Source organism: Crinia signifera, chromosome 4 (assembly GCF_055691185.1).
Source record: "Crinia signifera chromosome 4, ASM5569118v1, whole genome shotgun sequence".
In the NCBI taxonomy this organism is placed as follows: domain Eukaryota; kingdom Metazoa; phylum Chordata; class Amphibia; order Anura; family Myobatrachidae; genus Crinia; species Crinia signifera.
The window spans coordinates 47704392-47724328 of NC_139220.1; the positions used below are offsets into that span (position 1 = coordinate 47704392).

Sequence of the window (19937 nt, forward strand, 5' to 3'; positions counted from 1 at the left end):
CAGAATGCAAAAGACAGATTTCCTCCAAACATATCTCCCTTACCTGTTATCCACAAAGAGCTGGGAAATCCGAAACCGTCACATCTCCCAGGCCAGCTACTCTACCCAGGTTCCTAAAAATAAATCCTGGGGTGAAGCACCCGACCGCTGCAAACTGCCTGGGAGGCTTTCAGTCCCAGAATAGAGACTGCAAGCAATGGGCATGGCAAGAGTCAGAAAGAGGGCATCCCTAAATGGAAATCCTGCTAGGGGGGACCTGTGTGTGCTATTCCTGGTGTCACACAGCCACACGATAGGAGAGATGGCCAAGTACCACCAACAACACACTGCTTACACATTCCAAGGCAATACACTAAGAGCACGGAGGCTATCTAACACAACAGGCTGGTTTGCCACTTTCAGGGTGCTACGTGCAAGCCCAGTCATGTGCAAGTATTACAAAAGACTACCTTTTCTTTATAGGTCCATGACATGATTCTCATCCATCCTTATATAACCACTGTTTATTTCCTGAGGCCCTGGGTGTCGCAATACACAACACCGATAGCAATGGTATCCATGACAAGGAGCACAGCAGGGCAGCGAATGAAGATGAGACATGGACAAAAAAGGAACAGACCAGGTACCTGAAAGTGCACTTGGCCGTTATTGTCTTTAGTACCCTATTACAGCCTCACCCAAAGGAAAGTAGGGAATGGATGCACCTCATTGATAAATGTGTTCTGGGAGCCTCAAAGGGACTTTTGCCAAAACAGTGAATTGAAACATTTGTTTCCTCCTGTCACCCACTTGTACAGTAAACAAGGGATCAAGAAAATCTGTAAAGTTCTGTTCTAAAAGCAGGCGCCCATGAAACACCTGATGGTGAGCAGCCAGCACCTTAGCAATTTTCAACAGCTTAACCTAACATCTGAGTGCTGAACAGCGATGGGGGTAATGCAATGTCGCCCATTAACCAATTGAATTGCCTCATTGGCAGAAATGAGCAGACAGCTGCCATTTTATATACTCAAAAATCAAATGGGACTTTACAATGCACAGTAGAAACATGCATGGTACCCACCACAATAACACAAGATCGTAAATATGTTGGATGTTGTTATTTAGGCTCCTTACCGGTGTGTTTTTGTGAGCAATTTCTCCAGGCGTAGGCCAATTGGTGGCATCACCAAAATCTCCAACCTACAGAAATTGAGAGAGTAAAGATACATATATGCATCGTAGTTTTGACCAGCACTCCCCTCTCAAAATGTTGGGACACAATGCAAAACAGTAACTGCAGAGATTGTGGTAATTACGGTGACACACTGGAAGTAGGGGGTTTGCACTTCAGGTAGTGCAGATGTAACATGTGCAGAGAGTGATCAGTTTGGACACACCCCACCCAAATCTATATTGCAGTGTAAAAACAAAGCAGCCAATATTTACCCGGCACAGAAACAAAATAACACCCAAATGTAACTGTTAGGCCAGGTACACACCAGAACGATCCTGATTGTTAGTAGATCGTTAGCAGATTGTGTGATTTTCGCACGATCTGTTGGAGCACACAATCTGCTAACAATCTGCTAACGATCTGCATCCAATCCGATCTGAGTCTGTATCCAGTTGAATGGATCTTTTACAGATCCTCACTGCAGCAGGTAGGATCTGTAAAACGACCAAACGACAGCGGGGACGCGCATCGGATTGGAATCGGATCGGAATTGGACCTAAACATGCCCAATCTACATACAATCTGCATCCAATCGGTCGGAATTGGATCCAGATTGATGGAATTGAGCCCTAATCGTTCTGGTGTGTACCCCCCCTTACATCTGCCCCACCTGCAGTGCACATGGTTTTGTCCATTAAAGGAGGGGTTTGCTTTTGCAAACCAACCTGAATAGCCCCCTTGTCAGTGTGTGTACAGAGTTAGAGCACTTCAAGCTATTTCAATGAGATTTAAATCAATGAAATATGTTTTTTTTGTTGTAGTTTTTTTTTTTACAGGTGTGAAAGTGGCCCAATGAAACGGAAACAAACGCCAGTGGTTTTATTGAAAGAGAAACACGTGGCTGTATGCCCACATGTACAGATTTAAAACAGGGTTTTGTTAAGGAGAGCAAAGGGCCAAAGACCAATTTGAATCAAATCCGGCACAGACATTTTTTCTCTGTTAAAATTGTATCATTTTATTGAACACAAAGATAGAAAACATTTTATACAAATACATCCGCATGCAGACTATAGGCATCCACATATCATTTCAATCAGCTGAAGATGCTTGTGTGTGCTACACGCTTGATTTACATTTTCAGGGATATACAGGTACATTGAAAATGCTGTGAACAGAGAATGCATGATTAAGCAAGGCCAGGAAGGACCGCATTGTGGGCGGGATTCTCTAATAAATGCGGCTGCACATTGCCGGCATTCGCATAGTTAATAATTGAATATGCACTAACATGTGCGATTATTAAGGCAAAGGACAGCTCTTGCATTAAGAGCTGTCCTTTGCGTTGTGGCCGGCGATGTGCAGCGGGTCCCCCCCTCTCCCTGGACCTGTACACGCTTCCTCCTCCCTGCATTTGGAAGAGGTGCAGGGAGGAGGAGATCACGGGTCCGGGCAGCACAGCAGGAGGCTGCCCGGACACAGGTGATACCCATAGCTGGCATACACTACAGCAGGGGTGGCCAAACCTGTTCTCAAGATCTACCAACGGTGCATGTTTTCCAGGCAACCTGTGGATCTATAGTAGGAATGAATGCAGCATGTTTGAAATGTGACAGTTAGCATTGACTGCAGCTGTGCAGCAGCTAGGTGATATGGAAAATGTGGACCGCTGGTAGATCTCGAGGACCGGTTTGGCCACCCCTGCACTACTGTATGCAATTATCTGGCTGGTTTGAATGAGACTATTCCATATCAGACACTACAACACGGACAAACACTTTTCAGACAAATTGGTTAAAGCCGTGGTTTCCCAAATTTGTCTAAATGGCAGGTTTGTCATTTGCTCTCATCCCTTACCAGATTTTCATCCGAACCAGTCAGATCGGTCAGATAATTGTGTAGTGCTGAGAGTTAAAGCCGCCATACACTATGCGATTTGGGCCCGATTCGGAGGAAAATCGGCCAAATCGCATGTGCAGACATCCCATCCGACCGTGCGCATCGGGTCGGATTCGGGAGGTCGGACGGGCTGCACATAAGATTTGTTAAATCTCATGTGCAGCCCAAGGCGGGCAGGGGACGCAGCTTATAGTACGTGCGGTGGAGGGAGCCGAGTGGGGGACTGTAAGCAGGGAGCCGGGCTAGAGAGGCAGTGGGCGCACTATCCTGGGCAGGTGGGGGGGGGGGGGATGCCGCAAATAGATACTTCCAGGCGGTGAATGCCGCAAGGGGATCAGAGACAGAGACCGGGTAGCGTAGGGGAAGCCGGGCACATAGAAATGAATGGACAGCCAGTAATTGGCTGAGAGCTCTCTGACAGAGAGCTCTCAGCCAATCACTGACTGTTAATTAATTTCTATGTCCGCCCGCTGCTGCCCGGCTTCCCCTACGCTACCCGGTCTCTTCTCTCTGGTCCCCTCGCGGAGTTCACCGCCTGGACCAGTGCGCCCACTGCCTCCCCTGCCTGTCTCCTTGCTTGCAGTCCCCCGCTCGGCATCTGGCTCCCTCCACCGCAGGTACTACAGGCTGCGTCCACTGCCTGCTTGCAGCCCCCATGCCCTGCTCAGCTCCCGCTGGCAGCAGCTCCCCGGGGGGACTGCATGTGATAAATCGCATGCGATTTATCACATGCAAAACCTGGCACATCAAGTGCCAAATCGTATGTGACCATACCTCCCAACTTCTGTGTTGGGGAAATAGGGACACTCGCGCGCGAGCGTCCGAAAAGGGGGTGGGGCGTATGCAAATGAGGGTGTGGCTTATGCTAATTAGCCGCAACCTCATTTTCATACGAGAATAGATGCTGTGCGCATGCGCACAGCGTCTATTCTATTAGATTGTGGGGTCTTCCCAACTGCCACCCCCCCGCAGCGGGACAATGCCTGCCGCGGGTGGGACAGGACCCGAAAATCGGGACTGTCCCGCTGTAATCGTGACAGTTGGGAGGTATGTGTGACCACCCCAGGGGAGTTGTCAGTAGATTAGGTCCGACTTGTCCTTCGGACAAGTGGGCCTAATGTATGGGGGCCTTTATTCTCATACACTCTCAGTGGCTGGAGACTGTAGCATGATTTCCACATGTAAATACATTAGCCAAATGAGGAGGAATTAGGACGCATGTTGGGCAAACCCAACTTTCTGCATTAAGCTTTCTAGACAGCAGAAAAACTGCCTCTTAAATGGCTGTCAGCTTTCTCAGCTGGTTTGTGAAGACTGAAGCCTACAATGTTATATGTTTCAGATCACAATTCCTCTTCCCCCTAGTGCACAAATACTGGCCAAGAAGGTGTTAAAAGAATATTGCGTTAATCTGATACTAAGGAGAAACGTTTCCAAAGCATTTAGAACCGAAAATCTGCAATGACCCAGGCACATATCATCTGCATGTAAGGGATTATCCATCACAAATAAAGGTTGTGAAAGTGAAGAGGTTACCTTGCTGCCTCGCCGTGGCCTAGGAATACCAGCTTTCACCACTTTGGCAGGAAGAGGAGGGTCTGAAATAAGAAAAACATGACACATGCATTAAGTTTGTAGAAAACTCATTCCTCATTTACAATGGAGTCAACTCAATATGTTGAGCAGTGAATAGTGCCAAGTTGGAGAATGCCGGTACTCGTGGGTGTTTAAGGCAAGTACTGGTATTTTCCGACTAAGTGCCCCGCGGCAATGCTGTTCATGCCACGCTAAGGCTTAAACCAGCATTGCCACCCTTGTTTTGTTGGAATTGGCGGTGCACTCATTTGAATAGCTGTGGGGCGGTCTCTCCAAGCGCTATTCACTGTGCACCGTATTGAGTCAATCCCTATAAAGGCAGCAGCATTATCTATTCAATGACAATAGAGAACTACAAGAGGTTTAATTATAATTTTTTTTGTGGCCGCAGCTCTCATCTAAAAACGGACTTATTTATCTATTATCTTATTTACTCAATTGTTTTGAAATTTATTTTTGGAAATTAGAAAAACAGTCCAGAGTACGGCTTTTAGCACCCAAACACACATGTCCAGTAGTTTGCATGGATCTAAAACAAGTGCATTCGGTGTAAGTATTGGTGGGCGCAAGTTACTGGGTCTCCATCACAAATAATTCAATATCGTTCCAAAGCTGTGAGTGCTAGAAAACAATTACATTCCCCCCTAACAAAGCAGGAAAGGTGCAATGGGACTGTAGACCTGTGGTGGCAGCCAGTGTGGGCAGATGAGGGTAATTAGACAGAGTAGGTAACGGTGTGCCTGAAATTTTGGGCAGGAGGGTCCTTAATTTATAGTTACACCACTGGACCAGGGCATCTATTATGTATTACCAAATCCACTAAAATAGAACACAAAAATTACCTCAGAATATTGCCTAAAATATGGCATATTGCTCTCTTCACACCAAGTTATTTCCTTTTATCAACTATCTTTATTATCTCATATATGTATAGGGCCTAACAGATGCAATTAAAACCGAGCTAAAATTAAAGGGTTAAGACTGCAAGAGGAAAGGTTTCATCCTCAGTTAACAAACTTCTAAATGTGCAAAAAGGTGTGTGATTTATCTAGTGCGCCTCTATACCAGCAGCCCAAGAAAGGGTTCCCAGTCTAAATGTGGCTACAATTGAATTGCACCCAGGCGCAGGGGGAAAACAAATTGACCCCCCCATCCCTTTCTAAATGGGATAGAATGCTTTTGTTGACTGCCAGCAATTGCATTTTCCATTCTGTGTAAACTTTGCCATTTTGTGAGCTTGCCAAAATACAGGGAGACTTTGGGCTTTGCCCTCAGTGGGACAGCACTGCAGCAGAATAGCAACAAAGGGGTTCTTCAAATTACATTTTACAATTTGGTTCTGTAAACCATTTCCTAATTTATTATGAAAGTGCTACAATCTGTTTGTTGTCCTTTTTACCATCAGTTTTGGTATATTTTGCTATTTGTTCAGGTAATCTCTGGGCCTGCCAGGGTGGTACAGAAGGTTGCAGCATCTGGGCAATGTAGACAGCATGTGCAGCGAAATGAACTTTAACCCACTATCCAAACAGACTACAATTACTTTCCAAGAATAAAAATAACATTACGGTAGAAAATGCTGGCCTATGACCAGAACCTAAACTCTGGCACAACAAAACCAAATTGTAAGACAGGACAAACTGGTCCTCAAGATCCAAAACCAAAAAGTTCATGTTTTCCAGGCCACCTGTGGATCTGTAGAATGTGTCGGGTAGGAATGAATGCAACACATGTTTGAAAGTGTTAATAGTAAGTTATAATCATGTCCAAGCTAGGTGGCCTGGAATATAAACTGCAGATCCCTAGAACCAGTTTGACCAGTCCAGTTATAAGCCACCCTTACAGGAATCATGAGAGGGGTGATTCAATTGTTTTCCTCAGCAGATGCCAATAGATGGCGCATAAAGAAACCATTAAATCATTGCTCTGTTTGGACGTGCGTATGAGCGTTTGACATCATTTCTCCCAGTCTTCAGTGGTGAGGAGAAAATTTTAAAGGCGTCCACACACTAGAAAGATCTGCGATCATAAGATGTGCGCATAAATTAGCCTTGAAATCTTTTGTCCATCCTGGACAAAATATTTCAGGCAAGTGCACTTCTTTACCAAAGATTTTTCTTAAGATCCCGTGTGAGTTCTCTATGGATCTTTTGCTAAATCTTCTGATCTTTCATGCAGCATGTAAAAAGGTGCCCATACACCTATAGATTTACTTTCAGATCTGGCTGGTTGGAACAAAAATCTGGTAATATCTGAATGACAGTTTGTCAGTTTTCCAGCATTTCCAAGCAAATGCTCAACTGTTAATTGCTCTCATCCATAACCATGTTTTTGTTCCAACCAGCCATATCTGAAGATAAATCTGTAGGTGTATGGCCACCTTAACATTAGAAAATTTAGCAAAAGATCCGCAGGAGCACGCATTCCACCGATATCGGCAAAAATCATCCGATCAGTCGGAAATCGGCCCCCAAAAAAATCGTTCTAATGTGTGGGCACCTTTAGTGTTGTTATATCCTAGGGGTTGACAACTAGCTACACCCTAAACTTATGTCAGAAAAAAAAAAACCCCACAAAAAAAGAATAGTTTCAAATAAATTAAATGTGTTCTGTTGGCAACCACACCACATGCTTGTTCAAACCATGCACTTTGTCTAAAGGTTTATGTGTTGCTTCCACTGCACAGGCAGCCTGCAGCATATCCGTGATAAGGTGTCCTTCAAGAAACATATGGGTAAGTTCTAGAGTGACGTGGCCTGCAGACAATCCACTGCGAGATAGTGCCAGGGGCGGGTCTGCAGCACACATGGCTGGAAGCAGCGATCAGCAGTATAAATGGATAGCAGCTACTGAGCACTCTCACAGGAGCAATGCCGACGGGAGAATGCAGGCGTAATACAGAACGTAACGGCATGCACAGGACACGACTGGTTTAGCTGCTCCAGTAAGAAAAAAAACCATATATAACTTTTAGGGAGGGTTGAACAAAGCAGGATCAGCCCATGTGATACATCACACACTACTTGTGACAGTACTGCTATTCCATGCCCTGCAGCGAAAAGATGGGGGAGAACTTCCTTATCAGACCTACAGCAACATGAAATGAACAGAGCGGTCTACATTTGTGCAGCCATTCACAGCTTTCATTACATTACACATCTATACATATGTCTCGTGTCCGTGAGTCTCCGAAACACTGCCATCTGCTGGCAGAGTGTGAAACTACATCTATATCACACATGCACAAACACAGAAAGTAGCAGACTAGCTTTCAAAGCGTTTGCTTCCAGTGAGCTTACTAGTTTAATATATGTGCGCCTTTTGCCTCGAAACGAAATGCTTTCAATTTGTAAGTGCACCTCACCTGTGCAGAAGTATTGTGAGGTCATATTTGGTAACACCCAAATGCCCCCTTGGAATCAAGTCACAGGTGTTTTTGCTGTGCACAGAACAGACAATTACTGTATAATTCCGTCCTACGTTATCAGCACACTTCTATGGGTCAAGGGAAAGAGTGAAACATTGGTGCCCACGGAGGTAAAACCGCTGATATTTTGCATCCACTGCAGTGAATTGTATAGAATTTTAATATCTAATAAATAAATGGTACTTGTGAGTTATCTGGGCGCCCGATTTTGGGTACTTGCGATTTGCATGCGATTTGCTATCCGTTTCATTATTCATCATTACCCCACTATCCCCTTAGCGTGAAGCGTGGCAATCAACGTGAACCCAAAGCGTGGCGAGCGCATCAAGCCCGCGAGGGGCGGCGGTACGCGTCCTCCGACCTTTTCATGCCCTACTATCCACTAGGGCGTGGAGTGAGAATAGAATAGTGTGGCGAGCGCAGCGAGCCACCGAGCACGAAGCGTGGCGAGCGCAGCGTGCCCCGCGGACACCTTCACAGGTATCCGCGTGCCCTTGCGGGCTTCACAGGTGTCCGCGTCCCCTCGCGGGGCTCGCCACACTATTCTATTCTCACTCCACGCCCTAGTGGATAGTAGGGCATGAAAAGGTCGGTGGACGCGTACCGCCGCCCCACGCGGGCTCGCTGCGCTCGCCACGCTTCGGGTTCACGTTGATAGACACACTTTGGGGATAGTGGGGTAATGAAATGAATAGCAAATCTTATGCAAATCGCATGCGATATCGCATGCGATCTAGTACCAAAATCGGGCGCCCAGATAACTCACAAGTACCAATATATATATATATATATATATATATATATATATATATATATATATATATATATATATATATATATATATATATATATAGATCTGTTGTGGATAGATTAAACAGGCTCTTTGTTTAAAAGAACCGCTGTGTGCAGCTAAAGGGTCTGTTTACAGAGGGGTGTGGTATAAATGACCGACAGTCAGGATTCCGCCATTCATTTCTCCGACGTCGGAATCCCGACTGCACAGCGGGGGGAGCGCAATGAAGCCCCTTGCGGGCTCGCTGCGCTCTCCACGTTGCGGGCACGTTGGCGAGCTGCACTCACCACCTATTTTAGTCTCCCTCTATGGGGGTCGGGGACCCCCACGAGGGAGCAGTTGGGATTCCGATGTCGGAGTATTGACTGTTGGAATCCCGACTGTCGGGGAGCCGTCCGGCACCCTTAGGGCTATTTCACACTGTCTGGTTCTGACCGGACGGCAAAAAGCCGGACACACTTTGTCCGGCTTTTTGCCTGACATTTGTGCCTTTCACATGCACCGGCTCCTTGATACGATGCAGTGGAAATTTAGGGGGCGGGTTAAAACAGTGACAGGCATGTCCAGCCTGACGTCATGTAGGCCTGCCCCTGACGTCACATGGGGGCGGAATAAAACATTTTCCCTGGCATGAAGCGTCTGAAATAGCCCTGACGTCCTGTAAGCCCGCCCCTCTCGTCACATGGGGGCGGGCTTTAATAGGCGGCAGAACCGTGGTGTGTGAAGGCGCCCATTGCCTTCCACACCACACAGAGCGGGGAGGATGGGACGACCGCGGTACGGCAGCCGTCGGCTGCAGTGGCAATATCCGGCTGCTAGCCGGCGGCCGCGCCGTCACCGCACAGTATGCAAGGACAGATAGCTGTCAATTTGCAATTACGCAGGCGGCACGGCTTTTAGCCGTGCGGTTTATTCCCGTCTGGCGCCGCCCGCACTGTGTGAAAAAGCCCTTACAGAGTGTCCTTTGGATCACACAAGGCCAAAAAGGTAACTGACCATGGGGTGTATTAAGCGACAAAGGTGTTCAAGTAAATTTTGGACATCCCCATATAATTAAGGCATGGTGGAAAGCTACAAGAACCTTCAATCAAAGAGTTAATCAGTCACATTGCACTGCTCTGCACAAGTGCCGTATAATAATTCAGAGATAAAAGTTTAACCCGCAGCATGCTGCAACTTACACCTGAACAGCCACCGCCAGGGGAAAGTCATCTATAATGAGGGAAACGTGTCTCAAATACATTGGGCGCCTCTCAAAGTAAAAAAAAAAAAGGCTTTATAAATAAGGGAAGCTATTTTAAAAAGTACCTGGAAAAGTGACAGTTCATTATAGGAAAGGAGTGACCCTGAAAATCAGCACCTGGGTCAACAGAAGATTTCTCTCCCAGCTTTAGGGGAAAGAAGAAAAAAAAAAAAAAAAGGGGATAATTATGTATTTTTACAGAGTAAATGCTTTCTAGCTGTGACTTTGGTCAAGGTCTAAGCTATATTTAAGAGGAGATTAATGGAATTTCATGTTGCTTTCCCCCTACACACACTGCTCCCGTGACAGCAGATTACATGTAAACAGCAACATGGTAAATATTAGACTATTATCATTATGCATTATTATCGCAAAGGGCGGCTCTTGCGTTAAGATCTGTTTTTTTGTGAAGCAGCCGGTGGCGTGACAGCGGATCCCCGGCCGCTCTCCCCCCTCCTGCTGTGCCCGCTGCCAGCACCTCCTCTCCCAGCATCCGGAAGGGGAAGTACGGTGCAGGGAGTAGGTCAGTGGCAGAGGAAAAACATATCAGGAGGCCGCCCGGAAACAGGTGAAGGAAGAGCGGGGCTCCAAGAGAAGCCCATATACCCGGTGTGTGGGTTTTAGTGCATAGAAACTGTGGTAAAATACCCAGTAACGGGGTTTTTGCCGCATTTTTGCTTAAGGGAATCCCGTCAAAATCATGCATTCAGGCCCGATATCGTTCTGCTGTATGGCTAGCTATAGTGGGCGAACAAGCAATGGGTGACTTACTACATAATCCAGCAAAAGGAATTTAAAAAAAAAAAAAATTACACACATCACATCTACTTATGTAAGGGGCAGATTTGTCAAGGATCTGATCACTTTTTACAAATTATAAATGGCTAGCAGCAGCCAATCAGCTCCTATATGTCAGGACATGAACTGGCTGACAAACATAATTTATCACTCAATGGGCCAGATGTGCTAAGCTTCAAAAAGTGATAAAATGGAGAGTGAAATCACCAGCCAATCAGCTCGTAACAGCCATGTCAAAGGCTGGGTTAGAAAAATGTCAGGCAGGAGCTGATTGGTTGTTTATCACTTTCTGAAGCTTAGTGAATCTGGCCCATTATAGAATGAGTGATATGAATAAAGCTGCCCCTATAGTGAAAACATTGCAGCTTCCATGTGCAGCGATCATTCCAGCCAATCCGATTCCCACCTGTAAACCTGCCCTCTCTCGTCCTCAGAGGACCACATTTGCATGGTGCCACCACAACACGGATGTTTAGCAATATGCATCACTCACAGGGAGATATGTATCAAACCTTGGAGTTACAAATAAAGCCAATTAGCTCTTGGCTTTTTACAGGCCACGTTTCAAAGCCATCTCTTTCCTAGACTCACTAAATCCTCACGATCCCCAGCATTAGCTCAGCTTGCAATACAGGTCCTCAACAGGTCATGTTTTCTTGATTTCTTTAGTTATTCAGAGGTAAATTGGATCTATTTTGCTGGGTTAGTAATTATATCATCTGCTTCCACGGGCAAAAAAAATACAAGATGGCCAACGCTAAAACGTTACAAAATGTCTGTCATGGATAAAATTTAATATCAAGCATGGTCTGCAAATTCTAGTGGCTAGTGAAAAAAACACAAAATATTTTTGTGTTACGCTGCTCCCTGAAGCGATTCTACAAAAAAAGGTTTTTGGGCAAATCGACAGCAGTGCACAGATCTCCTCACAGGATCACGTTGTACAATAAGTAGCTTATGTTGACTGTTTGGCCAGTATTCAATGCCTCTGATTCGCCATTTTTTTTCAGCCAATCTGGCAATTCGCTTGTTTTCTGGCAAATTTTCTCACAGAAAATAAAAATTCGCCCTATTCAATGGATACAATTTGCTGCAAATGAAGAGCGAATGGCTGGCGACTCGCCGTTTGTGATTCACCGCGATTCGCCGGTGGTTTTCAATGCGGTTTTCAGTGGAATTCACAGAGAGTGTATTCAATGCTGAAGTGGAGAACTGCTTTCTCCAGTGATTTTCGCCAGGATTCTCCATTTTACATTAGTCATCTTTTTTAGGTTAACTGGAATGTGATCTTTGAAAATAAAGCGTTTTTTTATTTTTATTTTGGTGTCAAAAAAATCCGATTTTTTTTCTGTGAAGGGGCATGCTATTTTTATTCATTTCCTTGCAGCACGTGAATATATTAAAAAAAATTTTTTTTAACAATATATATTTTTTTACACATTCACCAGCAGGGGGCCGAGCCGGGAGCCACTCATTAATATTCATATATTCACTGCACCCGATCATTACATATGCACGATCAGGACCAGTGTGTAGCGGCTCCTTAACAGCCCCCTGCCAGCTCTGGGGGGGCACTCCCTGTGTCCCCGACAGCCCTCGTTCACCTCCACAGTGTCCGGCGCAGGCAGGGAGGCTTCCATCTCCCTGCCTGCAGCCGTCCTCGGGCTCCCTGCGGCATTCACCGGGGGGGTTAAAATTCACCGCCTGGGGCAGCAAGCCCCTGAGGCGTTGAATAGGGGGTGAGGGAGGGCTCGCAGCAAATGCTGCAGCCCTCCGGAACCCGACGATTGTGCAGGGAATCCAAAACAGGATTCGCTGCACAAGGGGAATTAAAGTACTGAATACCTGCCTTTGAATCAAGCCATTAATGCACTTTTTCTGACAGGAAATCCAGAAAACATGTCAGTGTGGGGTGTTAGTATGTAGTGACACCAACAATAATTCTAGCAAAATGCAGACTAACAGTAGCAATAGGATAGGCATGACATGCTTTACGTATCCTGGTGGGGTGTGGGGAAACATTAATTAAAACGAGAAGCCTTGCCGTTAGAGAACAGGCACGAGAGAGCAGCTATTTGCTGTCGCTCCTGGCTTCACATGACGACCTCTGCAAACTGGGAAGAACGACTAATCCTCCATAGTATATCAGGCAGCGAGCCAAGCCAATCCCAGGGAGACAGCTCACACACAGCTCTCATATCTGATAACTAATGCTTCTCGCTCAGGTAAAATCCAGGTGACCCTTTGCAGGTATCATGCAAGTTTCAAAAGGACATTGGAATAGTTTGAAAAACATCCAAGAAATTGTATTTATTAGCGCGAGATGCTATAAAACTTTATGTAAATGGTCCAAAATTTTGCACACTCCAATCAGAATGCATTTATAAAATATTAACCTTACCCATCGCCCTATACCAAAACCTAATATATGCACCAACAATTATGTATATACACTTATCCACTATTTTTGAGCGAATGCACCTTCCCTTGTGGGTTTGCATACATCTATTTCACCATTTTGCACACATTAATGCATTAAAGTGGTAAATCAACTGTTTTTGGATGTGTGCAAGTAACGTATGCTTAGCAGGCAATTAAGTACATTGTTCTGCAGAGAAGCGCAAGTTCCGTGGGTGCCCATTACTTATCCCAAACGCACTTGAACTAGGGGCCAGATGCACTAAGCTTCAAAGTGATAAAATGGAGAGTGATAAACAGCCAGCCAATCAGCTCCTGCCTGACATTTTTCTAACACAGTCTGTGACATGACAAGTAGGAGCTGATTGATAAACAGCCAGCCAATCAGCTCCTACTAGTCATGTCACAGACTGTGTTTGGAAAATGTCAGGCAGGAGCTGATTGGCTGGCTGTTTATCACTATCCATTTTATAACTTTGAAGCTTAGTGCATCTCGCCCTAGATCTGAAACCATAAATTAATACACAGTAATGAGCAGTTTTGGCCGCCAAAAGAAATCATTTGGTGCAATAAATCCACCATATCACCACATTAGGGGCCAGACTAAAGACACAAGCTTGGCGATAGCTGTGCACAGCCAAATATAAGAGATCTACTTGCTGCTAATTATATCTGCCACTGGGTATGTCCTTGTGCTAACATTTACCTCAAGACTGCCATTAGTATAGTCACCTTATAAAACCAAGTACCATCTTCATGCAACGCTAAGGGCCAGGTCTTGACAGTTTTTTTTTTTAAATCTAGGAGCCAAGATTCAAGTGTAGGAGCCAGGCACGCAAGCGCCACTTAACTATGCTTGTTGCTATGGTTTGCATGCTCTTTGCCAGGGGTTGCATGCTTTTTTACTCCCTCCCCCTCATTATCATGAGCAGTAATGGCAACATTGCTGGACAACCCACCTGGCTGTATCAGAGCAGGGCTGTTGCTTTTTCAAAACCGGAAGCGTTCGCTATCCGACAGACAATCAGGAGCTACCACTGCTGCCCCCAATTGGCTGCCAAACCGCAAGCTCTGATTGGCTCACGAGCTGGCTCAAGTTATGGAATAGCTGCGGATCTGCTCCGATACAGCCGGACGGGTAGTCCACCGCTCTGCTCAGCTGTTGCAAGAAACCTATAGCAATGAGCGTGTAGGTAAGCAGCACTGTCTGGCTCCTACACTTTCATCCTGGCTCCTAGATTTAAAAAAAAAAAAAAATAGCCAAGCCCTGCCTTAGGGGTCTATGTACCAAGCCTCAGAGAGCTAAAACAGATAAAGAGTGAGATGTACTAAAGCTGACATCGACCTTTTCATGTATCAATCACTGCCATGTAAATCTTTTGCTTGTGTTATGCCTGTTCTATCCATTTAGAAGTTGGAGAAAGGGGCATCATGTGACAGAACAGGGGGAGGAGCAAAAACAACAGATACAGATGCTCTAATAGAATGTTACTTCCCTTCCGATATGTGGTATTTAAAATTGATCATCAGAAGGAATATAGATGAATCCTCATAGGCAAATTTTTCATGTATATTTGCCCATGCAAAAGAAAATACATAAACATATGGCGAAGTACGTCCAAGTAAATTTCTCTCTCTTCACCCGTGCCAATATGGAGGCGCTGTGTCTGTTTCCCTTCCACCAAATACGCTCAGGAAATCACAATGCGTACCCAACTCACATCAAGCATAGGTCAGAAAAGCCTAACAAGGTGAAGATGTACCCCAATTTACAGTGCACGAATGTAGTTCTCTAACATAAAGGTATCTTTTTAAGCCCACAAGAAAGGGATGTACAGTGTGTACCCCAACTCACTCAGGGGGAGGAGCAAGTATGAACACAGGAGCCCAAATAGACTCTTGCATGCTTGTTACGCCTCGGGCAGGTGTGGCATGCTCTGCTCGCCACATTGTTACTAAAGGCAACAGGTGGTGTCATAGATAGTGATCATGCTACGCCACTAGCCTTGCTCCTCCCCCTAGGATAAAAGGTGCCTTCTTCGGAATTGAATTAACAACTGCCATCATAGATGCAATGTCTTGTACATCCAGTCCAAAGTACCAACCAATAAGCTCCTGTCACATCAGTTATGCAGTGTTCTCACTGCGAGTGAGAAAGACACGGCTTTTACCCGGCATTAAAATGATGGGGACTGCCGCGCTGGACCCCCGTTCTCACTGCAAGGCAAATTCCGGGGTGAAGAAGTTCTACCCGGGAATTTGCCTTTAAACACTGGTTTTTCGGCAGTGTGAACGGGTTAACCTGTGTCTGCATATCCGGATTTCAGACACGGGTAAAAAGAAGGGTTTTACCCCTGTATGAGATCCGGATATGCGACCCGTTCACACTGCCAAAAATACCGGGTCTACATGCTAGACCCGGGAATTTGGCTGCAGTGAGAACGGGGTATTAGAAGACGATTGGCTGGGACATAGTACATAGACCCCAATGTCGCAAAAGAAAAAAGGCACAGAGAGGGAAAGCAAGACCATTATGAGATTTCATCATCCGGTACACAGAAGAAAGGCATTGTTCTGGTGTTCCTTACCTTATTACCAGTCACATGCAGGAAAGAAAACAAACAAACGAGACAATACCACAAATGGCAGCTTTCACAGCCTTTATTCTGCCAACAAAGAGGATTACAGCCCAGAAAAGCGATACGATCGTAGGTTACAAATATACACGGGGGCACTAGCCACCACCAACATCTACATACACATAACCATTACCCTGTATAGCTGAGGATCCCTAAACTTAGCAGAACACTTCTGCAGCTCAATAACACACTATCCTCTTCCGCGAGACAGGAGAAAGGGCAGCGATCAGGATTTCACCCATCGGTAACAACTTGATGCTACTTTCATTTACATTTAAATGTTCAGAGAATACAGACAAGGCAACAGCTGCAGCAATAGGAGGATACCAGCTGGCTATACTACCAGGAGCTCCGCAATGACACCCACTGGCTAGGTAAATGTACACAGAGAAACAGCACATTTAAGGGAAAATAAAAACTAGCAGCAAGAAAGACATGCAGAAATAATTGTATCCTAGACATTTGAGCCACGAGAAGTCTCCTCCACCCCTCATCACTACTACTTACGAGTGCCCCTCCTCTGCAGACCCCACCCTACCATGAGCGACTGTTTCAGGTCTTCCTCAATGGGCAGCTCTGCAGACCCAGCTACGGGAGATTGTGCACAGAAGCTTGGAACGTGACGCTCCACCCCTCTGTTCCCCTCACCCATTGGTTTAGCTACAATGTACTCTGACTCCTGAAAATAAACACACACATGCAGTCCAATCGCAGTAACACAAGGGAGCCTCACAGCTGGCAAAATCCATGTTGCAGCAGCGTTCTCCGACAGTGAGGTCCAAGCCTGCGTCTCATTCCACGAAACTACCAACTCAGATTCCTGTCGCCTCAGAATGACAGTTACATCAGTCGTCTCCAGCCCTGTAATATGACCTCTTAATGCAGCACCAGAAGCTCTTTATAATCTTCTCTGGCAGCTTTGGTTATTGCATCGCAGGTATCCCAACACGCCTTAGTGCTGTATTGTGGTGTAATCCGCACTAGTCCGACTACACTCCCTAGATACAGCGCCAAAAGGGCCGGATGCACAGCTAGACCCATGACACTCGCAGCTGTGTCAATATGCCTGGAGCGCACACACATTACCGATAGACACCTTCAATGCAAACTAGCTGGGACATCAAAAGTTTCCCCAGCAGGTGAGCTTTCAAGTATTTCTGGCCAATGGGATGTGGAATAATTACTGATCCACTAACCTGTGCAGGTTTAAAGAAATCCAGAAAACATGTCCTGGTGGTCGTATTAGAAGACAACTAAAGTTGAAAAGCCCCTGTGGCCGGTTGATATTCGGGTATTTAAGGTCTCCTCATGCTTACAGTACTTGCGACGGTTAACTGTCATGTGACGGGAACATTGGTGAAATCTGGATACACTAAGACCAGTGTCGTAAGAAACAATATCAGGGGAGAGTTCATTGTCGAAGTGCACCCATTACTTCAGTAACATGTGATAAAACCGGACCTGTTCACACATTTCTGATCAAAAATATTTGGGCACCTGCAGTATTTGCACCCGAATGAATTAAAAAAATTGAATTGGTCTGTCAGACCCAGCGCAGCAACAACAGTCAATGGCGTCCTAAATTGAGCCATATGGATAGATGAAGCATATGGACACATCAGCATATTTTGTAACAGTTTTGCTTGATGAATTTGTATTCCATAAAAGCTGGAGGCGGGTCACATTTTCAATACCCCTGGTTTAGACCTTACTGTACATCTACTTCCATTTGCAAACTGGGTTGTAGCGGGGGGAGTTCAGAGAGGTATCTGTGGAATTATGCCCATAGAGGTCAGGAACAAGCTGCAGATAGTTTTGCATTCTGGAGCTTGATGCATTCTGGAGCTTGATGCATAAGAGCGCTTAGAACCCCCACAGCACTCTCTCCAGGGGTCTTTATCTTTACCAAAAAAAAAACACTCTATGATGGTATGCTGGGTAAACTCAAGGGAAAATCTGCGATACCTGCTGTATTGTGGCCAAATTTGTTAAGCAAATGAACCAGCTTCAACCGTGATGTAATGTAGTGCTTGATCTATACGCTACTCTCTCAAACAGGATACATACTGTGACACAATGGTCTTTTCAATCCCCTTAGAGCGCACACACTATGCAATCATCAGAACAAGTGCACACTGTATTGTGTGGGAGGACTGCAAGCAACTGTCTCCTGTGTATCATGTGCATTATATCCATTACATCGTCCCATGTGACAGATCATTCCATGGGAAGATGACCTAAACCAATGTTAACGTCGAAATACCGTATATACTATATGGGGTGGGATGCTCTAACAGTTATCGCCCCCCTCAGCCGGGCTTCGCATTGTTAATGATCGCATATGCTCTAACATATGGTGGGATTCTCTAATCTATATATGCGGTAAAAAACCCTGTTATCGGGTTTTTACCGCATTTTGATATGCAGCAAAACCCGGGTTTTCATGAAAGCCTGTTTCTGTGCACTGAATGGATGTCGCACTCTTGCAAGTGGCATCCATTCACCTTCACCATTGCAGTCTGACATACAGCAGTGCAGACTGTGCACCCTGTCGCCTCACCTCTGGGCTAAGCACAAGACTGTTTGGGAGCTTTGGGCTCTGCCATTGCTGTGAAGGGGTCCAGGGTCACACGACCCGGGTTACCCATTTACACTGCTCCTGAACACAGGTTTTACCACAAAAAATAAAATGTCCCCTTTGAGGTAGCATTTTGCCAGTGTCCCGTGTTGGGAGGCTGGCACTGGAATTCTCTTGAAGCCATGGTGACTTCACTTTGCCAACTGCATCCTGTCCGTCTGAAAGGAAACCTCTAAATAATGTTGGTCAAAAGTAGGGAAATCGTAAAACGAGGACTGAATATCGGGAGGTAGCATGTTTACATGGCTGCCGATTTCCTCCGGAAGAGAATAATGATGTTCCAGTAACAAACTCTTTCATAGACATATCCAACAGGTGTTATTACACCAGGTTTGTTCACCTTACATACACCCAGGCCATTGACAAGGGAAGGTGACAAACAGGGTAGCGAGAATCAGCTATAAATCAAAGTTCACTTTTTGATGCCAACCTTTCCTGCACTTTTACTGCAAACTGGAGGTTTTGTGGTCTGTGGCACCTCTACAATTATAAGCATTTAAGTAGTAGGCATCAATAGGCAAACACACACACAAAACATAGCCGCCGTGACTTTGTGCTTGTTAAACATCTCAGTACAAAACCACAGCATACATATGGGGTTGGACCCCTTTGCTGCAAACAACATCCTCTAGAACAGGCATGTCCAACGTTGGCCCTCCAGATGTTGTGAAACTACACATCCCAGCATGCTTTGCCACAGTTTTGCTATTAGAGAATGCTAAAACTATTGCAAAGCATGCTGGGATGTGTAGTTTCAAAACATCTGGAGGGCCAACGTTGGACATGTAGAAACTGCAGTTATGTATCCGCACTGTGTACAAATAGCCCAATGACAAACTTATTTCTTCTGCCACAAACTTTAGTGGGCAGTATTCGCGCAAGAGGTAGTGTTCATTCTAGCACCCGCTATATTTGAAAACCCATGCAGTTCCTCTTCCCTGCCTGGGGTGTTGCGGTCTGCTGTAGAGGTTCTAGCACAGTGTGGTCTGTATATCAGCATTTATATGCAAACCAGACCTGTGCTAAAAACACCACAGCAGACAGCGACACCCCAGGCAGGGAAGAGGAACTACATGGGTTTTTAAATATGGCGGGTGCTAGAATGAACACTAAAGAGGCGTTTTGTTTTTGACACAACCAAACTGACAGATGCTCAAGTGTAATTCCAAAAGAGTAGGTTCTCCATTCAAATGACGTTAAACCAGTCAGTGTCGGACATTGCACAGGGTGATCCGAGGCATGAGTGTGGCTGCTCGCCCATGGAAACCCAAACTATGAAGTCCTCGAACATTTCTGGAACGCATGTTGTGCCCAGGGGCAGTTTGGAACT

At 45.6% G+C, this 19937-nt stretch overlaps 1 protein-coding gene across 5 annotated transcripts in view; it reads right to left on the reverse strand.

Moving 5' to 3' along the window:
• The window catches only part of LARP1 (La ribonucleoprotein 1, translational regulator), a 50307-nt gene that overhangs the window by 20996 nt on the left and 9374 nt on the right, over positions 1–19937 (reverse strand). For 3 of the 5 annotated variants that reach the window (XM_083181724.1, XM_083181723.1, XM_083181725.1), the window contains exons 2-3: positions 4592–4653; positions 1117–1182 (exon numbers count right to left, since the gene is read on the reverse strand). In XM_083181724.1, the coding sequence (XP_083037850.1) occupies positions 1117–1182; positions 4592–4653 (128 nt within the window). Of the gene's footprint in view, positions 1–1116; positions 1183–4591; positions 4654–16476; positions 16637–19937 lie in introns of those variants that run through there. The other 2 variants (XM_083181726.1, XM_083181727.1) reach the window with 2 other exon arrangements.